At 36.7% G+C, this 25,492-nt stretch overlaps 1 protein-coding gene and 1 pseudogene across 1 annotated transcript in view; both read left to right on the top strand.

Moving 5' to 3' along the window:
• SLC4A10 (solute carrier family 4 member 10) overlaps positions 1–25,492 on the top strand; it is a 168,646-nt gene that overhangs the window by 95,440 nt on the left and 47,714 nt on the right. The window contains exons 13-16 of the mRNA XM_023743605.1: positions 3,198–3,372; positions 3,955–4,088; positions 4,547–4,792; positions 23,418–23,523. Coding sequence (XP_023599373.1) covers positions 3,198–3,372; positions 3,955–4,088; positions 4,547–4,792; positions 23,418–23,523 — 661 coding nt within the window. The remainder of the gene's footprint in view (positions 1–3,197; positions 3,373–3,954; positions 4,089–4,546; positions 4,793–23,417; positions 23,524–25,492) is intronic.
• LOC111823077 lies at positions 9,493–10,574 on the top strand (annotated as a pseudogene).

Genomic DNA, 25,492 nt, shown 5'->3' with positions numbered 1-25,492 from the left:
AGAAAACTGTCAGTTGCCCCTTCCAAAACAACCCGTTGAAAGCTTCAAGTTTAAGATAGCAATAAAAATAAACACCAAGAGCACAGTCTTGTAGACTCTATCTCATTACATGCAAGTAGGATGTATATAATAGCATTTTTTACTTTTACAGTCATAATTTGAAAGAGCTATATGATTTATTTTTCTAATCACACATTTTTGACGAGATGAAAGCTTCAATTTATTTCTTAAAATGGTTCTTTATGGTTTTTTGACAGCTTGTCTGTCTCCAAGCAATGTGTGAGCAGAAAATCAGAAACCCTTGGGTGGGTCTCTCTTCAGAGAATATGTGCACACAGCCTCCATTATAATTGAAGGCCATTGCAAAGGCTTTGCAGGATTGGTGCTCCCTTCCCCTCAAGGCCATTTCCGGAACGGCTTTCACTGTGTTTTCTAAGCTGACTTTCCAGTTTCTAAAACTCTGTGCATTTTAATTCTCCTCTGTTCTTTCCCTTGATCTCTGTTTGTCTCTGAGGAAATGTCCTTTAATGTCTTCCTCAGGCTCCATACCTAATTTGAGATGGTTCAAACAATTTTTTCCTTTTCCCTTTACTAGAAGCATTGTTACTCCTTCTGTTTGCTTTCATATTTTCAAATGCTGCCTTTTTATTTTTGGTGGTTATATTTTTCTCTCTCTCAGGTATAGCGTGCCACAAAGCTTAGACTTTTTTCAAAGTTCACTTTTCCTTACTGCTTCCTAAATCCTCCCAGGTCACCCATATCCGGTGTCTTCGCTTCTCCAGAGTTCTTCCACAGATTCTGTTGCTGACATGGCTTGAAGTATCCATTACTCATCTGCTCGCCTGGAGTTGCTGGTGTCCATCTGGGCTGCTCTTGCACTGTTCTCTGTAATGACTTCCCACTTCTGGATTTAGATTTTTGCTGCTAAAAGCACATTTATTACACAGTAATATAAGAGCTATGTAGACTAATGTATGCTCTAATAAGTACAATGGTCTAATAGAAAGTACTATCAAACCTATAAATATTAACTACTAATTAATATTTCATAACCACCTCAAATTCTTTTTGGGGGTTAGGTGGGATATAAATTATAAATAAATGAATAGACTAATAAATTAAATCTACTTTGAATTGTGACTTTGACAAGTTAACAGATTATTCAGAAATGACTCCCCGCCCCCAAATAAAAATAATATGTATTTGTTTTACAAAACACAGGTAGAGGAACTTAAAATGATTTTTGTGTGTGTGAACTTCACAGGTTCTCTGCAAGAGTTTCTGAGTTTCAAATGTTCTTTTTATTTCCAATTTAAAATTTACTCTCTCAACTTCTCCTACTTCATATCCCTTTGATGGAAGTAATCACTGGGAAAACATAGTGATTCTATCACTCACATAATAGTGATAAAGTTACTAATATGTTACTATTGGGTCAGATAAAGGAAATTAAAAATAATACTCAAAATTTTCAGTTATGCTGAAGATGTACATTTTAAAAGGCAAAGTAACTTTATTTCTCAAGCACACAGTCATTTTGAGGTTATTATTAGATTGCAAATTAATATTTCTATTTAGAAAATAAATAATAAAAGTTTAATATTTTCCCATAATTTAAATGTATTCAGCATACTGGCAGTGTATTGGAACGTAATAGGTATTTTTTTAACCTTTATGTAGGAACTTAACCATAGTCTTATTAATTTTATTTATTTTTATTTTTTAAAATATATTTTATTGATTTTTTACAGAGAAGAAGGGAGAGGGATAGAGAGTTAGAAACATCGATGAGAGAGAAACATCGATCAGCTGCCTCCTGCACGCCCCCCATTGGGAATGTACCCGCAACCAAGGTACATGCCCTTGACCGGAATCGAACCTGGGAACCTTCAGTCCGCAGGCCGACGCTCTATCCACTGAGCCAAACTGGTTAGGGCAGTCTTATTAATTTTAATATGGTATCTTTATTCCATGGAGCACAAGAAGTTTCAGTAGTCAAGTGTTAAGTCTACATGTGATTACTAAATGTTCAAAAAATGAGACTATCTGCTCATTAGTATTCTAATTCCTAATAGATCAAAAACATTTAGTCTTCAAATTTTAGGCAGCATATCACAATTTAATACTGTCTCCCCCCACCCTCCAAGGCTCTTTCAAGTGTTCAGTTTGGCTTTGAATATATTTTAAAAAATGAATTTATACCAAGTAAAGTTATTATTGTCTTGTGAATGACAGAAATTGGAATATGTTTAGGCAATAATGGGTTCAACTTTATGGTTATAAGGTCCTCCTCCTACTTGCCTTTGCCTAACATTGAAAACGACTGTGGAAGCTATTTGTCTCATTCAAAGGCCATTTAGATGCCTGCCTGGAACAACATCTGGGGAAGGTGTTATGTGTGTTTGGCAGAGAGAGTAGCTAACTAGTTTACCCTCCCTCTGGCATTTTCTGCTAGCTAAACAAAATGCAAACAATCAAAAAATACTGCCAACAATTGCAAGTAGCAGCCCTGAGATTAAGAGTAGGTTGATGTAGAAATGGCACAGAAATTTTGGAGTAATTCTAAATCTCATTATTTGAAATTGAACTGATGAACAACTCTGACCTTGTTTGAGAGAACCTGTTTTTTTTGTTGTTGTTGTTTATTTATTGACCATTGATATAATATTTGGCTAGGCATTGAGGAAACAGTGGTACAAAGCCATCCCTGTAGATCAGCGGTTCTCAACCTGTGGGTTGCTAACCTGTGGGTCGCGACCCCTTTGGAGGTCGAACGACCCTTTCACAGGGGTCACCTAAGACCATCGGAAAACACCTATATAATTACGTATTGTTTTTGTGATTAATCACTATGCTTTAATTATGTTCAATTTGTAACAATGAAAATACATCCTGCATATCAGATATTTACATTATGATTCATAATAGTAGCAAAATTACAGTTATGAAGTAGCAACGAAAATAATTTTATGGTTGGGGGTCACCACAACATGAGGAACTGTATTAAAGGGTCTCGGCATTAGGAAGGTTGAGAACCACTGCTGTAGATCATGATAATGCAATGTAGCAGGTTCATGTTGGGTCTCATCTCAGCTGATGGAAAACCTATACTGGGACCTGGCAGCAAAGCTAATGGCATTTTGCTTTATATGTCTTTTATATTTGGATTTCACTGTTGTGTCTCCCCCCTGTCTTAGGATTTTTGGGGGACTTATTTTAGATATCAAAAGAAAAGCTCCATACTTCTGGAGTGACTTCAGAGATGCTTTCAGCCTGCAGTGCTTAGCATCTTTTCTGTTTCTCTACTGCGCGTGTATGTCTCCTGTCATCACATTTGGAGGACTGCTGGGAGAAGCCACTGAAGGTCGTATAGTACGTATTATGCTTTTCTCTGAACTTTCAAATTAATCCATTTTTAAGATTCCCAGTTAGATAAGTGAGCGTTTAATTTTGGATTCCTTTTTGAGGAGATATTTAATGTTTGGTCTGGCAGATAACTTCATATGAATTTCCTGGATGGTAGTGGAACTGGTAATCTGGGAGTGGGAATATCTCAAAACAGTTACTTCTGAGTCTTACACAAGCTTCTGATCTCATCTCTGGCCTCCATCCTAGGCTAGTTTTAGGCTGTGGTTCTTCCCTCACAAGAGATCCATTACCATGTATATAAACCATGCTTCTGTCCATTCACATATCACAAAGTATGTAAACTTTTAGTGAGCAAAAGAAAAGCAAGGTAAGGAAGGTGGAGAAGACACATCCCTATTCACTACCATTTATTTTTGGCCGACTGCCTGCATCGTTTTTTATTCTCCTATCCACATCTTGCCCCAGGTTGCTAGGATTTTCAATGCAAAGGAAAAATACTCTGCCCTTGTATTTTAAACATTTCTCCCCAGTTATAGTGGGTACCTGTATAGCTTAGATAATGAAATAATTTATATCTCTACACAGAGTGCAATTGAATCCCTCTTTGGAGCATCCATGACTGGGATAGCCTACTCTCTCTTTGGCGGACAGCCTCTTACCATATTAGGCAGTACAGGACCAGTGTTGGTGTTTGAAAAGATTTTATTTAAATTTTGCAAGTAAGTGTTATATACGTTTGGCTCTTAGCCCCTTTCTATTTCTCTACTGTATGTATTCTTCTCCCAACATCACGTTTGAGGTCTGCTGGGAGAGGTGGAAGTGGCTGATTTGATTCAGTGTGCCATTTTTGCCTCTCCACGAAAATAAAGGAAAACAAAAAGATCTGTGTATAATGTTTTGTGATGTTTGTAAAAAATTATATTCAGTTTTCAACCCTGAGAGCCCCTGTTTTAGTTTTATCCCCTTAGTGTTCCCTTCAGTCTGCAGGCCGACGCTCTATCCACTGAGCCAAACCAGTCAGGGCTAGTGTTCCCTTTAGACAAAGTCTTGAGTTTGGATACTCATGGGATGTGAAGCTATTTACTTTCACTTCATGAGTTGGCCTTATTTCCATCTGTTTAAAATGGTGGCAAGCTGTAAAATGACCTTCTTTCTGCTATTCCTTGTCTCCTCCTAGAGAATATGAGCTGTCATACCTCTCTCTCAGAGCCAGTATTGGACTTTGGACTGCAACACTATGCATCATACTTGTGGCCACTGATGCAAGCTCCCTTGTTTGCTATATCACCCGGTTTACTGAAGAAGCTTTTGCTTCTCTTATTTGCATCATTTTCATTTACGAAGCCCTAGAGAAGTTGTTTGAACTCAGTGAAGCATATCCAATCAACATGCATAATGATTTGGAACTGCTAACACAATACTCGTAAGTACTATTTCCCCTGTTGGCTGTGAGACTTTCCTCTTAACAAATATTGCTATTGTTATAAGAAATATGAGGAACGTACTCAGCAGATAGGTGCCTTAAATTGATTCATGACCTAAATCCTGCACTCTCAAAGTGGAACAGGATTTTAAAAGTCATCTAATGAGCCACTCATCAGATACTTATGTTCACAATATAACAACTCTGCCTAGAATATCTTTTTTGGAGTTTTATTTGTCAGGAATTCCCTATTAAGTAGATAGTGAACCAAGGCCAATTTTGCTATATAGGCATTTTGTTTTTACAAAATATATATGATTTTTGTTTTTCTTTAGAGCCTTTTCAATTTGCTATAATTCAAAGGAAACTGAAAATATAAAATTTCAGATTTAGAGCAATATGGTGAAAGAGATTCTATTGGGTCAATAAAAAGATAAACAAAAATCACTGAATTGATATATAATATTGCTTTTACAACTTATGACATTTATGATAGACGTGCTCAGGTATTGCCTTTTGAAGTTAATATACAGTTTTGGGTTAAAAATGGTATTGGACCTATTGATCTTTCTAGTTTTAATAGGCCAGTAGTTTAGAATTTCTCTGAGGCTGTGTTTATATACTGTATATCAGTGGTTCTCAACCTTCCTAATGCCGCGACCCTTTAATACAGTTCTTCATGTTGTGGTGACCCCAATTTCATTGTTACAAATTGAACATAATTAAAGCATAGTGATTAATCACAAAACAATATGTAATTATATATGTGTTTTCCGATGGTCTTAGGCAACCCCTGTGAAAGAGTCATTCAACCCCCAAAGGGGTCGAGACCCACAGGTTGAGAACCGCTGCTGTATATGGACATTATATTTGCTCTTTCTTTTATTTAATTTGAATATTTTTGTTGTATTTGTGTGTACATTTTTATATAGCAAGCATTTGAAGCAATATGTTTTTATGGGGCAGTTATATCCTCTGCATCAACCACCAATGCTCTTACTAACTGCTTAGATATGGCCTCAAATGTTTTGAAGATTTATTACCTTTTTTGTTATTAGAATAATTTTAAATTGTTGAAATTAGACTAAAATAGTGCAATGTATAATTTTGTAAAGAAAGATGTAGTGATAGGGCTAAAAATAACATGATTTTTATTTTATTTATTAATTTTTAATTAGATTTTATATTCAATATTTTGTATTAGCTTCAGCTTTACAGTACAGTGGTTAGACAATCATTTACTTTACAAAGTAATTCCCTCAATATTTCAAGTACCTACCTGGCACCATATGTAGTTGTTAGAATATTATTGACTATATTCCCCATGCTGTACTTGACATCCCGTGACGTTTTTGTAATTATTAATTTTTACTTCTTAATCCCTTTACCTTTTCACCCAGACCCCAACCCTCATTGTCTCTGGCACTATCAGTCTGTTTCCCATATCTATGAGTGTGTTTATATTTTGTTTTTTCATTTATTTTGTTCTTTAGATTTCACATATAAGTGAAATTATATGGTATTTGTCTTTCTCTGTCTGACTTACTTTACTTAGCATAATACCCTCTAGTCCATCCATGCTGTTGCAAAAGGTAAGATTTCATTATTCTTTATGTCCAAGTGATATTCCATTGTATATATGTACCACCACTTTTTTTTTTATCCATGTATTTATTGATGGGCACTTGTGTAGTTTTCATATTTTGGCTATTGAAAATAATGCTGCAATGAACATATGGGTGCATATATGCTTTTGAATTCGTGTTTGGGGTTGCTTCGGATAAATTCCCAGAAGTGGAATTGCTGGGTCATAAGGCAGTGCAATTTTTAATTTTTTGAGGAACCTCCATACTGTTTTCCACAGTGGCTGCACCAATCTGCATTCCCACCGACAGTGCACAAGGGTTCCCTTTCCTCTACATTCTCACCAACACTTGTTTGTTGATTTATTGATGATAACCATTCTGAGAAGTGTGAGGTGATATCTCATCATGGTTTCAATTTGCATTTCTTTGACGATTAGTGACATTGAGCATCTTTTCATATGTCTATTGGCCATTTGTATAGACCAGGGGTGGGCAAACTTTTTGACTTGAGGGCCACAATGGGTTCTTAAACTGGACCGGAGGGCCGGAACAAAAGCATGGATGGAGTGTTTGTGTGAACTAATATAAATTCAAAGTAAACATCATTACATAAAAGGGTACGGTCTTTTTTTTTTTTAGTTTTATTCATTTCAAACGGGCCGGATCTGGCCCGCGGGCCATAGTTTGCCCACGGCTGGCACTTTGGAGAAGTGTCTATTCAGATCTACTGCCCATTTTTTAATTGAAGTGTTTGGGGGTTTTTTTGCTGTTGAGTTGTATGTGTTCTTTATAAATTTTGGATATTAACCCCTTATTGGATATATCATTGGTGAATATCTTCCCTTGTTCAACAGGTTGTCTTTTTTATGGTTTTCTTTGCTGTGCAAAACCTCTTTAGTTTGATGTACCCCCATTTGTTTATTTTTTCTTGTGTTTCCCTTGCCTGAGGAGATATATCAGAAAAAATATTGCTAGAGAAATGTCTGACATTTTACTGTCTATGTTTTCTTCTAAGATTTTTATGGTTTTGAGCCTAACGTTTAAGTCTTTAACTCATTTTGAGTTAATTCTTGTGTATCATGTACAATGTGGTCTACTTTCATTTTTTTGCACATATCTGTCCAATTTCCCAACACTATTTATTGAATTAACTGTTTTTACCCCATTGTATGTTCTTGCCTTCTTTGTAATATATCAATTGCCCATGTAGACATGGGTTTATTTCTGGGTTATTTATTCTGTCCCTTTGATCTATTTATCTATTTTTATGCCAGTACTAGGCTGTTTTGATTTTTAGCCTGTAGTATAGTTTGATATTAGGTAGTGTGTGGTACCTCCAAATTTGTTCTTCTTTTTTAAGATTTCTGTGGCTATTTGGGGTCTTTTTTGGTTCCATATACATGTAGGTTTTTTGTTGTTGTTGTTGTTCAGTATGATGTTAGCTGTGTGTTTGTCATATATATATGACTTTTATTATGTTGAAATATGTTCCCTCTATTTCCACTTTGCTTAATTTTTTTTATCATATATGGGTGCTGGATTTTGTCAAATGCTTTTTTCTGCATCTATTGATATGATCATGTGAGATCATGTGATTTTTATCTTTCCTTTTGGAAAATAATGTGATTTTTAGTACTTTACTTTTTCACAGATAGCTTTAGACAGTATACTTCTGTTTTTTGGACAAGAAAATCAGAGTGGAAACAAAATAACTTTCCCAATAAAAGCAAATAGTGAGGGTGTTATGATTAGGTTTCAGAAATGGATGAAGGAGGTGTCAGGGACACTCTGAAAGCAGGCAGATGGGAAGAGCAGTGTGATTAGAGTGAGTGATAACAGTGATACTTGCCTTTTTTTAAATATATATTTTATTGATTTTTTTACAGAGAAGAAGGGAGAGGGATAGAGAGTTAGAAACATCAATGAGAGAGAAACATTAATCAGCCACCTCCTGCACACCCCCTACTGAGGATGTGCCCGCAACCAAGGTACATGCCCTTGACCGGAATCGAACCTGGGACCCTTCAGTCCACAAGCTGATGCTCTATCCACTGAGCCAAACCAGTTAGGGCAGATATTTGCCTTTTTATTTATCTTCAGTTCCAAAAAGAGCAGTGCCCCCTAATTGGGATATTTTTGCTAGGATATATACTCATCTCTTCTTGGATTTTCAAACCTACCACTTGCTAGATACTATGATAGGTGCTAAGGAAGTCATGAATAATATTCTGTTCTCAATGAGCTTCCAGTTTAATATGGGAAAGCAGACAAACAGACATCACAATGAAATAAGTGTTGTGTTAAGGGATTGGTACAGGATGCCATGGGACCTTATCAGAAGAGCACCTAAGTCAAATTTTGGGTTCAGAGATTTCCTGGATGAAGTGATATAGAAGATAAAAAAATCAGTAGGAGTTAGAAAGGTGCTGAAGAATAGGACAGCAGAGTGGTTCAGATGGAGGGAATGTCACAGGCCTGGATGCAAGCAATTCATTAATGCTTTGCAATATCTGTCCAAAGTCATATAGATAGTGGTAAACAAGAAATCAGACTTAGTTTTATGACTCTGATACAATTTTCAGTATACTGATGAATAAAAATAAGCTCTCCAAAGAAACAACATGGAGCAAATAAAATAGGTAAAAGCAGAGAAATTCTGTTTAAAGTTGTGTGGAGACAGCAATTGTCCACCCTTTCAGCTGTGTCCTGTACCCTTAGTGGCAGTTTCTAAGGTGCTTCAGACTGAGGACCACAGTTTAAAATCCCCTCGTCTAGAAAGGAAAAGGATCAGAGATGCAAGGACTGAGCCCTGGATAGTGGTCACAGCTTGAAGCCAGAAGAATGAAAAACTTGTAACCAATAGATAAATATTAGAAAGAGGCATCAGAAAAGGACAAAACAATAGCACCCCCCAAAAAACCCCCCACAAAACATGAATAATATCAGGTTGTAGAAGTCAAGGGAAAACATTGTTTTAAGAAAACTTTAGAGAGATTCAGTATGAAATCAATAAAAAGATCAATATTAACTTTAAAAAACAGTATTGGGTGGAGATGAGAGGCATGACTATAAGCCAGTTTGCAAAAAATTAAGAAGAGCATAGGCGGTAAAGAAATGGAGACAGTATGCCTAGGTATGATGTCAGAGAAAGTGAAAGACAGTGCCTGTCGGAAAGAGCAATGAGATTATGAGTGATAATTTGTGATAAAAAAGAACTATGTGCCCAGCCTGCATGGCTCAGTGGTTGAGTGTCAATCTATGAACCAGGAGGTCACAGTTCGATTCCTGGTCAGGGCACATGCCTGGGTTGTGGGCCCAATCCCCAGTAGCGGGTGTGCAGGAGGCAGCCAACCAATGATTCTCTCATCATTGATGTTTCTATCTCTCTCTCCCTCTCCCTTCCTATCTGAAATCAATAAAAATATATATTTTTAAAAATGAGAAAAGGAAAGAGCTATGTGTTTAAAAATGAGGACACATGTCCCAGAAGTTGGCAGAGGCAGGGGATTTCTGGTAGGTTCTATTTCAGGGCAAGATTCGGTTCTTTTGAAATGCCAATCTGCTCTAATTCACAGACAAGTCTTTTCAGCTGGGACACCTTTTTTTTTAATATCCTGCTGGCTTACTGAACTTATGAAACCATAGTAGAAGGAGAGATACTGGGCTCAAAAAGATACCGTGGTCCTTTTATCTCATCTGTGACTAGCTGGAGTGTAAATTTGATGATTCAAGGAGTAGTGCTGTTTTTTATTGGAGTATTTCTGGCATTAGTGTTAAATTTACTTCAGAGTCAGAGAAACATGATGCTTTTTCTACCTGATGTGATTGCAAGCTTCTTTTCTTCAGCATGGTGGGTGCCACTGTGCTATGGCACAGCTTCAGTGGTGATTGGGTTATTATTTCCCTGCATAGACAGGCATCTAAGAGAACCACATAAATTTAAAAGAGAGTGGTCCAATGTAATGCGATCTTGAACTGGTTATGGCCTTGGAGTAAGAATTGCTTTCTTGGGAACCTTGGTCACTCAACTGCTAGTCTGTAATGGTGTTTATCAATATACTTCTCCAGATTTTCTCTATGTTCACTCTTGGTTACCATATATATTTTTTGCTGGAGGCATAACAATGGGAAATATTGGTCCACAACTAGCAATGTATGAATGTAGAGTTATCCCAGAAAAATCTCTTCAGGAATGAAGAAGACGAAAATATATTTTTTGTACAGAAAACAAGATGAGAAGGGCATGTAAATGGTAGATATACCAATGAAACTACAGACTATAAAGTTGCCAGGATGCAGAAATGTGAGCTAATCTCTGTGTTCCATTGCCCAAATGCCCTTCTCAACCAAAATTAGGAGGTTAGGAGGTGTGGAAAGATTGATCCATCCTGATGGGTCATGAGGTTTTAGTGTCTCCTGGACCTGAAATGGGTGTAAGAGAAACACAGAGAATAACAATCTCCTTGGGAAATGTGACTACTGCCCTTGCCTTCCATTTAGCTTCTCACCATGATTCAATGGTTTCCTGAACTACTCACTTTGAGTACATGACTCTGATAAAGTATTGCCATTACTTGCTCTTTGGAAAAGCAAAACTAACTTTTTTTTGCTATGTATACAATGCATATATTTATTAACATACTTTTAGTCATGTGCATTAAAGAAAATAAATCAAAGTTATTGATAACAATAATGCTTACTTTAATGTATTGTATAATCTCACCTTTTGTACAAAACATTTTGTGTTTTATGCAGTTCACATGACACTTTTGGTGGTCTTTTGTTCTTGTCTCTGTGACCTAATCAGTTTTAAGTGTCATTATGCTCATGCTCTCCTAAAGTTTTCTACTAATGTTGCTGGTCTCATGCTTGCACAGTTTTTATGAGACAAACTAGAGGCCCAGTGCATGAATTCGTGCACCAGTGGGGTCCCTCTGTCTGGCCTGCAGGATCGGGTGGAAACCGGCTTTCCAACATCCCCCGAGGGGTCCCAGATTGTGAAAGGGTGCAGGCCAGGCTGAGGGACCCCACCGGTGCACGATTGGGGCCGGAGAGGTTGGCCAGCTGGAGAGGGACAGTGGGAGGGCTCCAGGACGTGTCTGGTCCGTCGCACTCAGTCCCAATTGGCCAGACCCCAGCAGCAAGTTAACCTACTGGTTTGAGCATCTGCCCCCTGGTGGTCAGTGCACATCATAGCGACTGGTTGACCCCTCTACTGTCTTGGTGGTTAGTGCACATCATAGCGAGCGGTTGAGTGGCCTTAGCATATCATTAGCATAATATGATTGGTTGAATGGACTACCCGACAACCAGACACTTAGCATATTAGGCTTTTGTTATATAGGATTCCTAGAAAATGTCAAAGCTAGGATGCAGTACATCTGAGCTGCAGTCTTTGCAAAGTTAATATGTCTATGTGCTCACATATTTTGCTTAGGTATAAGATATGGAAAAAAGGGCCTCATTTAATTTTCAAAGACATTCTTTATACTTGAGCTTCTTATACTTAGATTTCCTTAAAGTCATAGTTTTACCAACCAAATAACAAAATGTGATTGATTTTGTTAAGACTCTCCTAGTACCTCTGGCATCCTAATCTTATAATGTGGTAATAATATGTAGACCTTCTATTCAAAGCTATGAGCTTTCCTTTCATTGTGCCAAGAGCAAGTGTCAAGTTAATCAATTTAATTTCAAGAATATATACATTACACCAGATGATCAAGCTGAATTTGTCAAGTTAGCAATAAGTAATGAGTTTGTGGAAATAAGTTTTTCTAGGTTGCCTTGATTTTAAGAAATGGCAAAAATAGAATAAAGCACTCTGCTTATGAAAGATGAAATGTTTCTTCAAATATATTGTAATAATCTAAAGCTCTCAAAGATGGCTAGCTAAGGAAAGATTGGGGTTGTATTAACTCTTTTTAGTTGGTTGGATCAAAACAAAGAGCAGGGTCTATTACTGTAGTTTATTAACATACAAGAGTTGAATAATTACAGAGCTATTAGAAAGTATAATCTCATTGCTAGGTTATGGGAAGGTTTTATTTTGGATTTTGATCTTTTTTCTATCTTTTTGTTGTTGTTTTTTCCAGCCCATAGCCCTCTATAAAACCCTATTTATTAAATAATAAATGTAAAGAACATAAACTGAATACCTTACATTATCACAAACTAAATTTTTAAACAGAAAAATATGCTAAGCTAACTAAACTTGGCTAGTTCTACAAATATCAAGTAGAAATAGTGTTCAAATAAATTAACATACAATATTATAAGTAGCAATTATTACTCAATTTTTTTTCATTTACATGGGTTTTAAGGATATAAAAATCCAGTGGAATTTTTGGAAGAACATTTTATTATGAATATTTGATTTTAAAAAACAACTCAGTTGCCTATTTAAATTTTGTCTGCTTTTTTTCCTGATTGCATGTGTATCAGTGGTTGAGAAACAGTGCTTTAAATACATTTTAAAATTTCAGCAGTTGGAAGAACTATTAAGCTGGAAGATCCCACCATTTATAGGCAAATTTATACTATAATAGGTCTCAGAAAGGCAAAGATGAGGAATACCATTTTTTCAGTTGCACAGGCTGACATATATATTAAACAAACATTTATTGGGAAATGTGGGCAAAACATTTCCTGCTTTTATAATTGAAAAAAATTATACCATGGGTGCTTCACTCTTTTATATATAAAATAAAATTTTTGGAAGAAATAAAATTAACCTTCTACGAATCATTATCTTTGAGAATGGTCATCACATCTCAACAAATCAAAATACTGTGCATTTGATATACAACACAACACCTGTGGCCATTTAATGCATCTTAATGAAGAAATCACCAATACCTGCTTAGTACTCTCCCTCTAATATGGATGTTTGTGCAAATTTCTGTCCTTTCATAGCTGCTTGATAAGAAAGTATGGAAGGTTTGCAAATCTATAGTTACAGAGAAAGAAAATAGTAGATGGAGTAGATCTGAGAAGTAACATTGTTAAAAGACACTTAACAAAAGCTTACTGGTATGTACCAACCCCCTGGCTTTGTGGAGGCAGAAAGATGAAGAGACATTAATCTTGTTACACAAAGGCTCATAATTCATTAGGAATAGTGAGGATTAAATAGGTAAATAATAAACTTATACTGGATACTATGGCTACTAGAGGTAAGACTATCATTAAAAGCAGAATTTAGTTCAAAAGCAGAAAGGGAAAACAAAGATAGCAAGTGTTTGGATTAAGAATCAACAATAAGATGGGTTTCCAGAAATTTATTGAATAATGATTTTTTGAGTGCCTATTAATATTTATTTGATTCTAAGATGTCAGATTTTTAATAGAGAAAAAAACTCTATATTAAATGTGCATTGTAAGAAGCATTTCAGAAATGTAAAAATATGAACAAACATGTTCATTTGTGATGTGTACCAAGCACTTTGCTAGTATAGGGGGTAAAAGGTGTGTCTGCCTTATAGTAATGGGTCCAGCATTATGGAGATTAATCGAGTGGAGTCACACATATATTACACAAATAAATACATAAAAATACAATTATAAAGTTATGTTGCAAGCAATTCTGGATAAATTTAGTCATGTATATGTAGAAAAAAAAGTGATTTTAAAACATTGATATACAGGGGTTTATCTAAATCTGAGTTTTATCCTTTAGTTTTTGATTAGCAAGGACCAACAGGTCAATGAGCCAAGATAACCTCTCTTTCATCATCTTTCTCCCAACATCTCTGATCAACTTTGGGGTTCTGCTGTAGGTTGCAGTCCTGCCTCTCTTCCAGATGACTTCTCCACCATGTTGTCACCCTGTCTAAATTTGCAGTCAGAACTAGTTTTATGAATTCAGTTTGTATATTTTTATCCCACATTAAGATTCTCATAACCTCTCAGTTTATTCAAAATTTCTAGTTGAAATCTTTAAGAGTAGTGTTAAAGATACTGTAAAAGAGCACAATTATTTTTACTTGTTAAACGTGATTGGTCAGGTGATGTCTATTATATTACAACATGTTCAATTAATCAATATGCATTAAGCATTACTATCCTATATAATAAAAGGCTAATATGCAAATTGTCCCCTCTACCAGGAGTTCAACCAGGGGGTGGGGCCTGCCGGCCAACCACCCTCGGCCCTTCCCCCAAGCTAGTCCCACCTCTGATCGGCCCCAATTGGGGCCGGCCGGCTGGACCTCACCAGTGCATGAATTCATGCACTGGATCTCTAGTATTCTATAGTATGCTGGGACTATGGGAGATAAAATTGTTACATTTTCTACTTTAAAGGAGGCTTGAATTTAGTTAAGGAGATGAGAAAAATAATACTATTCTATGTTCTTCCAAAAATTCCACTGGATTTTTATATCCTTAAAACCCATGTAAATGAAAAAATTATGAGTAATAATTGCTACTTATAATATTATATGTTAATTTCTTTGAATACTATTCTACTCGATATTTGTAGAACTAGCCAAGTTAGCTTAGCATATTTTTTCTGTTTAAAATTTCAGTTTTTGATAAAATAAGGTGTTCCGTTTATATACTTTACATTTTTATTTAACAAACAAGAAAATATCAAGTGAAAATGTATATACATATATCTGGTAAAGGAAGAAGTTCACTTTGTAAAAACATTCTATTGTAATAGCTCTCAGTTTCAGGCAAAACAGTTTTTATATATTACCAAAAAAACTATCTTTTATAGATATTTTCTCTGTAAGACTATTCAAATATTATGAAGGGTAACAAAATCTGTTCTGTAAATGAATGCTTATTACTTAGTCTCAGTGAAGTTTGTGTTGTGGCCAGTTCTGCTGCTTCTAGTCACCCCATTATGTTGCTCATCTCTTCATTGCATAGGTATCTACCTAGTGTCTTCATAGTCTATAAGAACTTGCTCTAAAAATAATTACTAGGAGACTAGTTTTATTTCTTTCAAAACATTTCATTTTTTGTGTTTAAAAGAATGAAGCACCTATGGTAGAATTTCATTTTCAATTATAAAAGCAGACTTTAGGGAGTAAGAGAGGTGGTCCTTACTCACTGTGAAATCATATCACTTGGTGTTATGAGTTGAATTGTGTTCCACCAAAATTCATATGTGGACAATCTAAACCTTGTAACTTAGGTTGTGATTATATTTGGAGACAGGGCCTTTAGTGATAATTGAGGTTAAATGAGGTCATATGGGTGGATCCTAATCAAATCTGACTGGTGTCCTTAAAAAGAGAGGAAATTTGGACACAGAAAAGAGGCACCAGAATGCACAGGCACATTAAAAGGAACATGCGAGGACACAGCGAGCGGGCAGTATCTGCAAGCCAAAGAGAGGCCTCCGAGGAAATCAACCTCATGACACTTTGATCACAGACTTACAGCCTCCAGAGCGGTAAGAAAATAAATGTTGATCTTTTAAGCCACCCAGTCCGTGGTGTTTTGGTATAGCAGCCCCAGAAAGCTAGTATACTGAGTAAAAGCTTATAGTTTATTCTATTTATGTTTGGAGTTGTAAGAGCAAACTCTCTGAAGTTGTTCCCCTGTTAATGGCCACCCTATCCTCTCAGCTGTTCTGATGAAAAAAACCATGGATTTATTTTTGACTACTCTCTGACACACCCAGACTTCTTAACAAATATAATGGCTCTCTATATAAAATTTAAACACTACTTACCACCCTCTCTTTCTCCATCATCCCTTGTCTAGATTATTACAATTGCCTTTCAACTGGTGTCCCTGATTTTACACTTGCTCTTACACAGACTGTTCTCTATGAAGCAGCCAGAATTATTCTCTTACAGCCCAAGTCAGATCATGTCACACTGCTTCTCCAAGCCCACTGATGGGGCTAGAAAACACTGTATGCTCATAAATATGTTGAAAACATAATAAGTACTACTGAAAGAGATATGTCAAAAATCACAGTAACTGGTAGAAAGACTGATTTTCGTTTTGTTCTTTATTTTATAAATATCCTCTAGTCTGCTTGTATTATTTCGGTAATTCAGAATACTTTTGAAATAGAAAAAAGTATAGACATAAAAACACGTTTGGCTTCTACAGATAGACCATAATTCTCTGACTTTATGCCACATATTAACACCTAACTTGCTACACAGCACTCTAGGGGTTAATCTAGTCAATAAAAAGACTTTAAAAAAAAAGAATCACAAACCATTACTGTTCAGCACACACAGGAAGGTACTGATAATAACTACAAAGACAAAGGAGATCATCTGTAACCCAGGGACTAAAATTAGTAATAATGTTGAAGGCAGTTCTACCAAATTATGTTTTCTAGAAGACAGCCACAGGCTCTTCTGTTGTAAAGAAGACTGATCACCTCCATTAGCCTTGACAAAAGCAATGACTTCTGGATGAGGGCATTTAATTATAATGTTTATCTAATCACTCTGTAGCCATTTACATAAACAAGATGGCTTACGGCGCACACATGGGTGTGGGGAGGGGAAGTGGAAGTAAAACAGTGTTTGGTGAAGAGTGTATTTTAAGCCAAACAATTCAACATCATAAGTCAGAATTATTGGCATTTTATACTGGTGTTTTAAAAAATGTAATAAAAAAAGTGCACATACAGTCCATTCTATTGCCTTTGGATTACTGAAATTTCTAGTCTAGTAACAATAGTAATAACAATAATGATACCTAACACCTAATTTGAATTTATTTACACCAGATCCTGTTCTAGGTGCTTTTACCTACATTAACTAATTTACCTTTGTAATAATACTGTTAGGTTGAATACTATCATTATCCCCACTTTTAAAAAATATGTTTTTATTGGTTTTTTAGAGAGAGAGTAAGGGAGAGAGTTGGAGAAATAGAAACATCAATGAGAGAGGAACATCATCCATCAGCTGCCTTCTGCATGCTCCCTAGTGGGGGATTGAGCTGGCAACCAGAATCAAACCAGTGACCTCTTGGGTTCTGGGTCAAAGGCTCAACCACTGAGCCACATCGTCTGGGCTCATTATCCCCACTTTAAGAAAACAGATATAGAGAAGTTAAATAACTTGTCCGAAGTCCCTCAGGTAAGTGATCATAGGAACCGTGGCTAAAGAGACTAAAGTCCAGTATTCTAAGCACTTATATACCTAAACGTTATTATTATTATTATTATTTGCATTAGCATTTCTATCTTATGGCCAGAGTCACTAAAAATTACTTTGGATAAAATTGACAGAAGAATTTAATCCAAACTTACATTTTATTTGCTTATATTGCTGTCTCTAGTTTTTTTGGTTTCCCTTTTCTTTTCTTTTTGTAGTTTTCGATTGGAGTTACTTAAGTCCATCAGTATAGGTGAAAAACAGGAAAGTGGGTTTTTTTTCTCATTTTATTTATTTAGAATATCTGCTTTTGATGTCTAAGAACATAAACTCTAAATTGCCAGAGCCTTCTTTGAGCTTTTTCAAACGTTCTGTCCAGGCCTGCAGCCTCTGAGAACTCTCTGCTGAGATTCCCAGTATCAGAGGTGGGGACTCCGGAAGGAGCGATGCATCTGTTTCCTTAAGGCAGTGGTTATCACACCCGCCTACCTCAGGAAAGAACACTGGCTACTTGTGATAACTGTGATGTATAAACTAAATCTTTTAGGTTAAAAAACTTATTTCTCCTCGTTGGAATTCATTTATGGATGAGAACTATTATTAACAAGAGATAGGCCTGACAAGGAGGCATAGGTGACTAATGTCCACTTATAAATCTGACTCTCCAAAAAAGTGTCTTTTCTATGAACTCACATTTTTATACAAGATTTCTTAGTACTTTCAGAACATCACTGTTGAAATGTCACTGTACTTGCAGGAATGGAATGACACATTCTATCATTGTCCTCACTGACACAGCACATTGGCTGTGAAAAAGAAACCAGGGCCCTGGGGGAATGGAGCACACACAGCTAAGTGAAGGAAGTCATCCCAGGCCAGGGTTAGACGCAGCTGTGAGGAATAGGAATCTGGAGAGTGCTGGTGTAGTTATCGTGATATGAGGGCAGGTCTGCTGGGTGTTTTGGGAGGTGATACCGTACAGGAGAGGGGTCCTGAAAGGGGAAACTAGGAAGCCCGCATAGTGAAATGTAGATCCCTTCCTTGTTCTGGAGCCATCTTTTTCATCTGGCTCTGCTGATGGAAATGGCACAGAGCTGCATCTAGAGCAGCGTTTCTCAACCGCAGGTCGCCACCCCTTTGGGGTCGAACGATCCTTTCACAGGGGTCGCCTAAGACCATTGGAAAACACATATATAATTACAAATTGTTTTTGTGATTAATCACTATGCTTTATTATGTTCAATTTGTAACAATGAAATTAGGGGGCACCACAACATGAGGAACTGTATTAAAGGGTCGCGGCATTAGGAAGGTTGAGAACCACTGATCTAGAGGAAGCACATTGTAGCTGCAAGTGCAGAGGTTTCAGGGTCAAACAGACCTGGATTCAAATGTAATTCTATCAGCATGTATGGCTTTGGGTAAGTCATCAAACACTTAGTTTCCTGCATCTATAAAATGTAGAAATCAAACTACTAAACTAGAAAACGAAGTGCCTCATGTTATGCATGTGGCAGCTATATGCATATCAGATAGATATGCAAAATATGCAATAGCTAGTGGAAGTGTATATGTGCATTATACACACACATATGTCTGTACATAGATGTATTCATGGGTCTACTATAGTGCTCTTTCTCCTTTGTTATGTTACTTCCACAAGAAACTTGCTATATATTTTCTATTTTACATTTAAGTTTCCTTTTATCTTATAGAAATATGCTTTTACCAAATTTTCAGAATATGCTCATAATTTCCTATTAAAAATGGTGTTGGGCTGCTTTTTCTTAGGTAAATTAGCAGAATGACTAACTTAGAGAATTCTAATCATTAGCTACCTAAAAAAACAGGATGTTTACCGTATGATATAACAGATTCAGGCAATATGTTACTAATTTAACAAGAAAGAGAATATTGCTCCTAATGAATAATATTAACAGTGTTCTTTTGGGCACCACTACTATGCAGTAGGCACCTAAGGTAACATTATTTGAATTCATGACAAAGCTGGGTAAGGATTTGAGGCAGGTCTTCTGTATATTCAAATGGTTTGACCTGAACCATAGCATATGTATGTGCCTAGGCAAATATCTAACATAATTATTCTAATCTAGCAGATTAAATCATGTTTATCATTCTACAAAGACGTTAGAGAGCATATGCCAATTCCAGAAACCAGGCACACATTCACAAGGCCCTACATTTAGTAGTTCCTGACCAATGGATTGGGTGCCGTCTATCAGAAGGACCTGAAGTTCTACCTGGCAGGTCACCGAGCAGCCCTCCAAGCCGTTTACTGCTTCCTTCCTCCCACAGGCTTCCTTAGTTAGGATTCTCAATAGGGATGTAAAAGCAGGTAGTATTTTTGTTCCACCCTTCACTGTCTCTAATATACCTTATTCACAGAATCACTCTGGGATCCAGTTTCAGGAAGATGAAAATATCTCTTCCTCACAAGGTTGGAGGTCCTGGACATGACCTTTATAAGATTTACTTTATATATTTTTTCCAATTCTTACAATTTACGCCAAAAATTGTTGGAGATACCTGTCCTTTTAAAAATGACTTGCCATATTGATTACATAATGAATAAAATAGTTGATACATATTTGCTTTCTACCTATAATTTTGAACACAATTATAAATATTTTAGTTTATGGATTAACTCTGTACCTGGTCCTCTCCTAACCCACCTGGTGTTTTTTTGAAATAATAAAATATATATCTTTGGGGCCAACATCCATAAATCCAGGATATTCTCAGCCATCTTGTTCTGCTATAGTATGAAGTTAGACTAGAAATAAGACAGTGTTAAGGGAAAGAAACTTAATTTGCCTACTCCACCTCTCAAGGGCTCCATTTATAGGAGTACAGACCAAACATCCTATGGCCTACCTCATCCTTTCCATGGTACCAGCCTGCTGCTGAGATTTAGTTTCTCCTTTTTAAATGGGGACAAAAAATACCTGTCCTACCTCTCATAGGAGTGATTTGAGGTTCAATGAGATTATATCAAAGTATTTTATAACCCACATAACAAACATATGTGATAAGGTACTTTATATTGAGCATCTACTAAATTCTAGGAATAGTACTGTACATATGTTATAGTACCTCTTAAAGCCTCAACATGACCCTGCACAATGGTTATAATTATATTGGATGTAAGATGAGTTAATAAAAGCTCAAAAATGTTCTGTGATTTCCTAAGGTCACATAGGGCCAAGGAGCAGAGTCAAGACTCACTTCAATATTACTTCCAAATGGAGGCTTTACTTTTCTTTCCACTCAGAGCTCAGACTTATTAATTATCCTAAAGAATGGCAGGTGGCATCAAAAAAGGTGGGGGAATCGCCGAGTAATCTGCCCCTTCAGCAAAGCTGATGAAAATATCCTGATAAAAATCAATGCTTAGAAGAGATCACCTGAAAACCCCAGGGCTTCATACATTTTTAAAATAGCTTTTATGTATTGAGCATAAAATAAAAAGAGAAAAAATAGATCCTTTAGATGAAAGAACAATATGGTATGCCATCCCAGCCAGGTCCAAGCTTAGGGTTTTCATACGTTTCTTTGCAGACATATTACAACATATGCACACAGAGCAAATGAGACAAAAGAGGGAAACATAAGAACTTCCTTTGTTTTTTTGAAAATAGATGGAAACAACAGAAAGTTCTCAGAAATGCAGAGAGAATTTTTTTTTCATAATTGCTAATATACTTCATATTAGAATTTGTCTATGAATTCCAACTTGAGACTTAGAAATCAGATCTTGGAGAAACTAGCAGATCTTATATATGTAATAACATAGATAAGGCATCCATGGCTCTAGAACTTCAGGCCTTACCTTCTCTGCCTCCCACACTTTTGACAGAAGTCAAGGCAGGATCTTTCCTATCACAATTCTCTACTATGTCCACTGACTCTTTCAAGACCTCTCAATGGCCTGAGTACTTTTCTTCAATAGCATTCCTTCAGAGCTTGAGCTACAATTATTCTAGATATGCCTACATCTAATCTTTTTAATTAATGACGTGGACTTTATATGAGGGCTGCATGACCTACAAAAACCACAGCAACAGTGGAATAAACAAATCTTTCCAAAAACCCTTTGAAGCTGGCCTACTGTTCTCACTTTAACATTCAAAATAGTACTTACTAGGGCCCGCAAGGCTCACTGTACAGTCTGGTCCTTGCCTCTCTCACAGCCCCACCCCGTTTCTTTCCCCACTCCCCTTCTGATTCAGCCGCACTGACCTTTCTGAGACAATCTGCTCCCTGACCCAGACCTTCCCACCTGCTGTTGCTCTCTCTAGTCCACCACACCACCACCCTGCCCACACCATTTCTTACGAAATTTTGTTCAATCTCAGCTTAAGCCTCATTTTCTTAGTTTTTGCTGAGCACATAGACTCAAGGCTTCTTAGCAACCTAGACTTCTTTATAGCATATTTCACAAATGTATTTATATAATTAAGTAATCGACTGTTTAGTATTTCTCTCTTGCATTTAAAGAAAGCCCCCAGGACCATGTCTATCTTATTCAATGTTACACTTAGCATGGTGTCTTGCTAAGTGTAGTATTGAATTAACTTTTTAACTCACTTTAAAATGTAACTTATTAACTTCTTATTCAGTTAAGCATTGTGCATAATAATACCTTCATGACTAGGCTTTCAATGGATCATTTTTTTGTGTGTGTCGCCATACATGTAGAACAAAACATACTATAACCTGGGTTCCCCTGAAAGCATAGCCTGAGATAGAGGCTTTCTTAAAGGGTAATTGATCTTAAGGAGCAGGAGTAAAGAACCAGAGAATGATTACTACAGATGAATTGTGTCCCCTCAAAATTTATATGTTGAAGCCCTAGCTTCCATTGCAATTCTTTGGAGATAGAGTCTTGAGGTAATCAAGGTTAAGTGAAGTTAGAAGGATATGCTCCAAATCTGATAAATGATCTAAATCCTATATAATAAAGAGCTAGTATGCTAATTAGACCAAACAGCCAGATGACCTTCCGGATGAATCCAGGGCTACAAGGGCCGGCCTAGGCTGCTAGTGGCTGTGAGGGCCAGCTGAGGCAACCAGGGTTGCGAGGGCCAAGCCCCTTGCACAAATTTCATGCATCGGGCCCCTAGTGTATATATATAAAAGCCTAAGCGACCTGGTTAACTGGTCACTATGACAACGCACTGACCACCAGGGGGAGATGCTCAATGCAGGAGCTGCCCCCTGGTGGTCAGTGTGCTCCAACAGCCAACCTACCATGGCTGGCCAACCTCCCGCAGTCTCTCGCCCTAGCTGGCCGGCCCTGATTGGCCTGATCGACTTAAGGGAGTGGGCTTAAGTCGGCAATCAGACCTCCTTAGTGCTGCCAAGGAGGCAGGAGAGGCTCTCACCACCGCCGCTGTGCTCACCAGCCATGAGCCCAGTTTCTGGCTGAGCAGTGCTCCTCCTGTGGGAGTGCATTGACCACGAGGGACAGTTCCTGCATTGAGCATCTGCCCCCTGGTGGTCAGTGTGAGTCATAGAGACCAGTCATTCTGTTGTTCAGTCAATTTGCATATTAGCCTTTTATTATATAGGATATAAGTAAATTATAATAATAGATTTGGATGTTTAGCATTTTTTCCACTTGACTTATAGTTTAGAGGCAAATCCTGGCTTAAAAGGGCCCCAAAGCCCTGGTTCTAAAATACAATTTATAAAACATTCTCTGACTGGGACAGAGAGGGAATGACCTATTTCACTAGGAAATAGGAAACACTGTAGAGTGGTCTAGTGCCCTGGCTATATATCTATCCAACTTTCTGGACATGGTCTGTCCTAGAATAATTCAGGATAAACTAACCTCTTATCTCTTAGTTGGAGGAAAGCCATGACTAGGGAAAAGGGCCCATTGCATATTTGTTTTTAGTTTTCACAAACTGCACCATTTTACCTTTTCAGGTGTAACTGCGTGGAGCCCCATAACCCCAGCAACGACACACTAAAGGAATGGAGCGAGTCCAATATTTCTGCCTCTGACATAATTTGGGAGAACCTAACTGTGTCAGTAAGTGATACGTTGAAAAATGAGTCATATATTGAATTGTATTATTGTTTGGTGGCTTTTGTTGACATTGTGAGTGAATTATCACCATTAAGATAACTTTTTTTGAGTGCATACTGCTATAAAAGTGATAGTTGTTTTTTTCTGGGTTTTTCTTTCATTATGAAGTATTTCTAATACCTAGTAGGCCTGCATTGCTCTAAAAGCACACATATACAGCATAATATGACTAGACTAACTGGAAGCATATTAAATAACCATGGTGTTGACCTAAATGAAGCCATATGGCAGCACTAAGTGGTCCTTCTGTGTAAAGAAACCAGATGCTTTTACTTTGCTCTGTAGTACTGTTCCAGCTCTTCAGAATATGCTGAGGGTAAGGGGCTGCCTGTTATTATTTTGGTGTAAATATTGAAATCTTTGGGAGAACCAACGTCAGTTTATTAACAAAATTCTGGCACCTCCCTCAGGAGGGATATCTTGTTTCCATTTTCTTCTGATCTCCCCTTCAGGAAAGAGGATGGCAACACATTTTTATTTTACATCCCATACATTTTAAAAACGTTTTTTTTTCTTTTCTTATCTCTACTTTGTGGTTTCTCTCATAGCTGTTTCTCCATTCTGCTTAATCTATCATGTTTGTGCACTTCTTTTTTCATCTGTATTTGCATCCTTCACTTCTGTTTTATCAAATCTCATAATTGGAAAAATTGAAAATGTTCTGCTTTAAATAAATATTTTAAAAAATCGGAGTCTTCCTAGTTTCTTTTTTATTCCCCTCAGTTACAAACATGATGATCCAAAGCTTCTTCCACTTCACCTACTTGTGTAAGCTCAAACCCATTATAGGCATCAGCATAAAACTATATGAATTCAGCTCATTTTATGAAACACATATCATTTTAGTAAGCAAACCAGTTAGTGGAACAAATAAATCTTTTTTTGTTGTACAAATATTATAAAAATCTAAATGTGTTTTCTTAAATTGAGGTTTAATTGACATGCAACATTATATTAGTTTCAGGTGTACAATATAATGATTTAATATTTGTATATATTATGAAGTGGCATCCACAATAAGTCTTTGTAACATTCGTCACTGCACATAGTTACAGAATTGTTTTCTTATGATGAGTACGTTTAAGCTCTACTCTCTTAGTAACTTTTAAATATAAACATGAATTTTGTAAGCGCACTTTACCTATTGCCAATTTTGTCAATTTTCCCATTAAATGTTTGCTTTAGAATAAAAATCAAATTACTTACCCTCTGTATAAAATTCAACCTTGACCTATATTTTACTACCTTTATTCTTACCTTCATCATTTTCTCTAGAATAAGCCTTTACTTACTCTTGTTTTCTTCTTTTATAGTTAACATTTACTATGTCCTACTTTTTTTCCCTAGAAAAATAATATTGCATGGTTATCCATTTATTGGATAACCATTGTTACCTATACCATGGTCGAGCCATCCAACAGTGTATCTTCCAACTACATTTTTTTGGGTAAACTATAAGGATATTATGTCTAAAGAATCTCTTGCTTGTGTTCCTTGCCCTGGTGTTCTCTTCAATGCAGAAACCCCAATAATCCCATCTCTAAATTATTTAACATGGTCACTTACTCTATGTATTTTATATTGTCTGAATAATTTAATGCTAAATAATAATATTCTGCATAGCTGCAAACCCTGAATAATAACCTAAAAGACTCCCAGAACAAGTGATCTGGCTTGCCATTGGTTAATTTTAAATATTAGAAGCTTTAGAGCAGTGGTTCTCAACCTTGGCTGCACATCAGAATCACCTGGGAATCTTTTTAAAATCCTGATTTCTGGGCCTCATCCTCCAGAAATTCTGTTTCTTTGTTACTAATGTTGTGGTTCCACCCCATAACAAAGAAGCAGAATTTCCGGAGGATGAGGCCAGAAATCAGGATTTTAAAAAGATTCCCAGGTGATTCTAATGTGC

The sequence above is a fragment of the Myotis lucifugus genome, unplaced genomic scaffold (genome assembly GCF_000147115.1).
Source record: "Myotis lucifugus unplaced genomic scaffold, Myoluc2.0 scaffold_5, whole genome shotgun sequence".
Taxonomy (NCBI): domain Eukaryota; kingdom Metazoa; phylum Chordata; class Mammalia; order Chiroptera; family Vespertilionidae; genus Myotis; species Myotis lucifugus.
The sequence above is the reverse complement of the archived record's forward strand: the minus strand, read 5'-3'. Positions and strand labels throughout refer to the sequence as shown.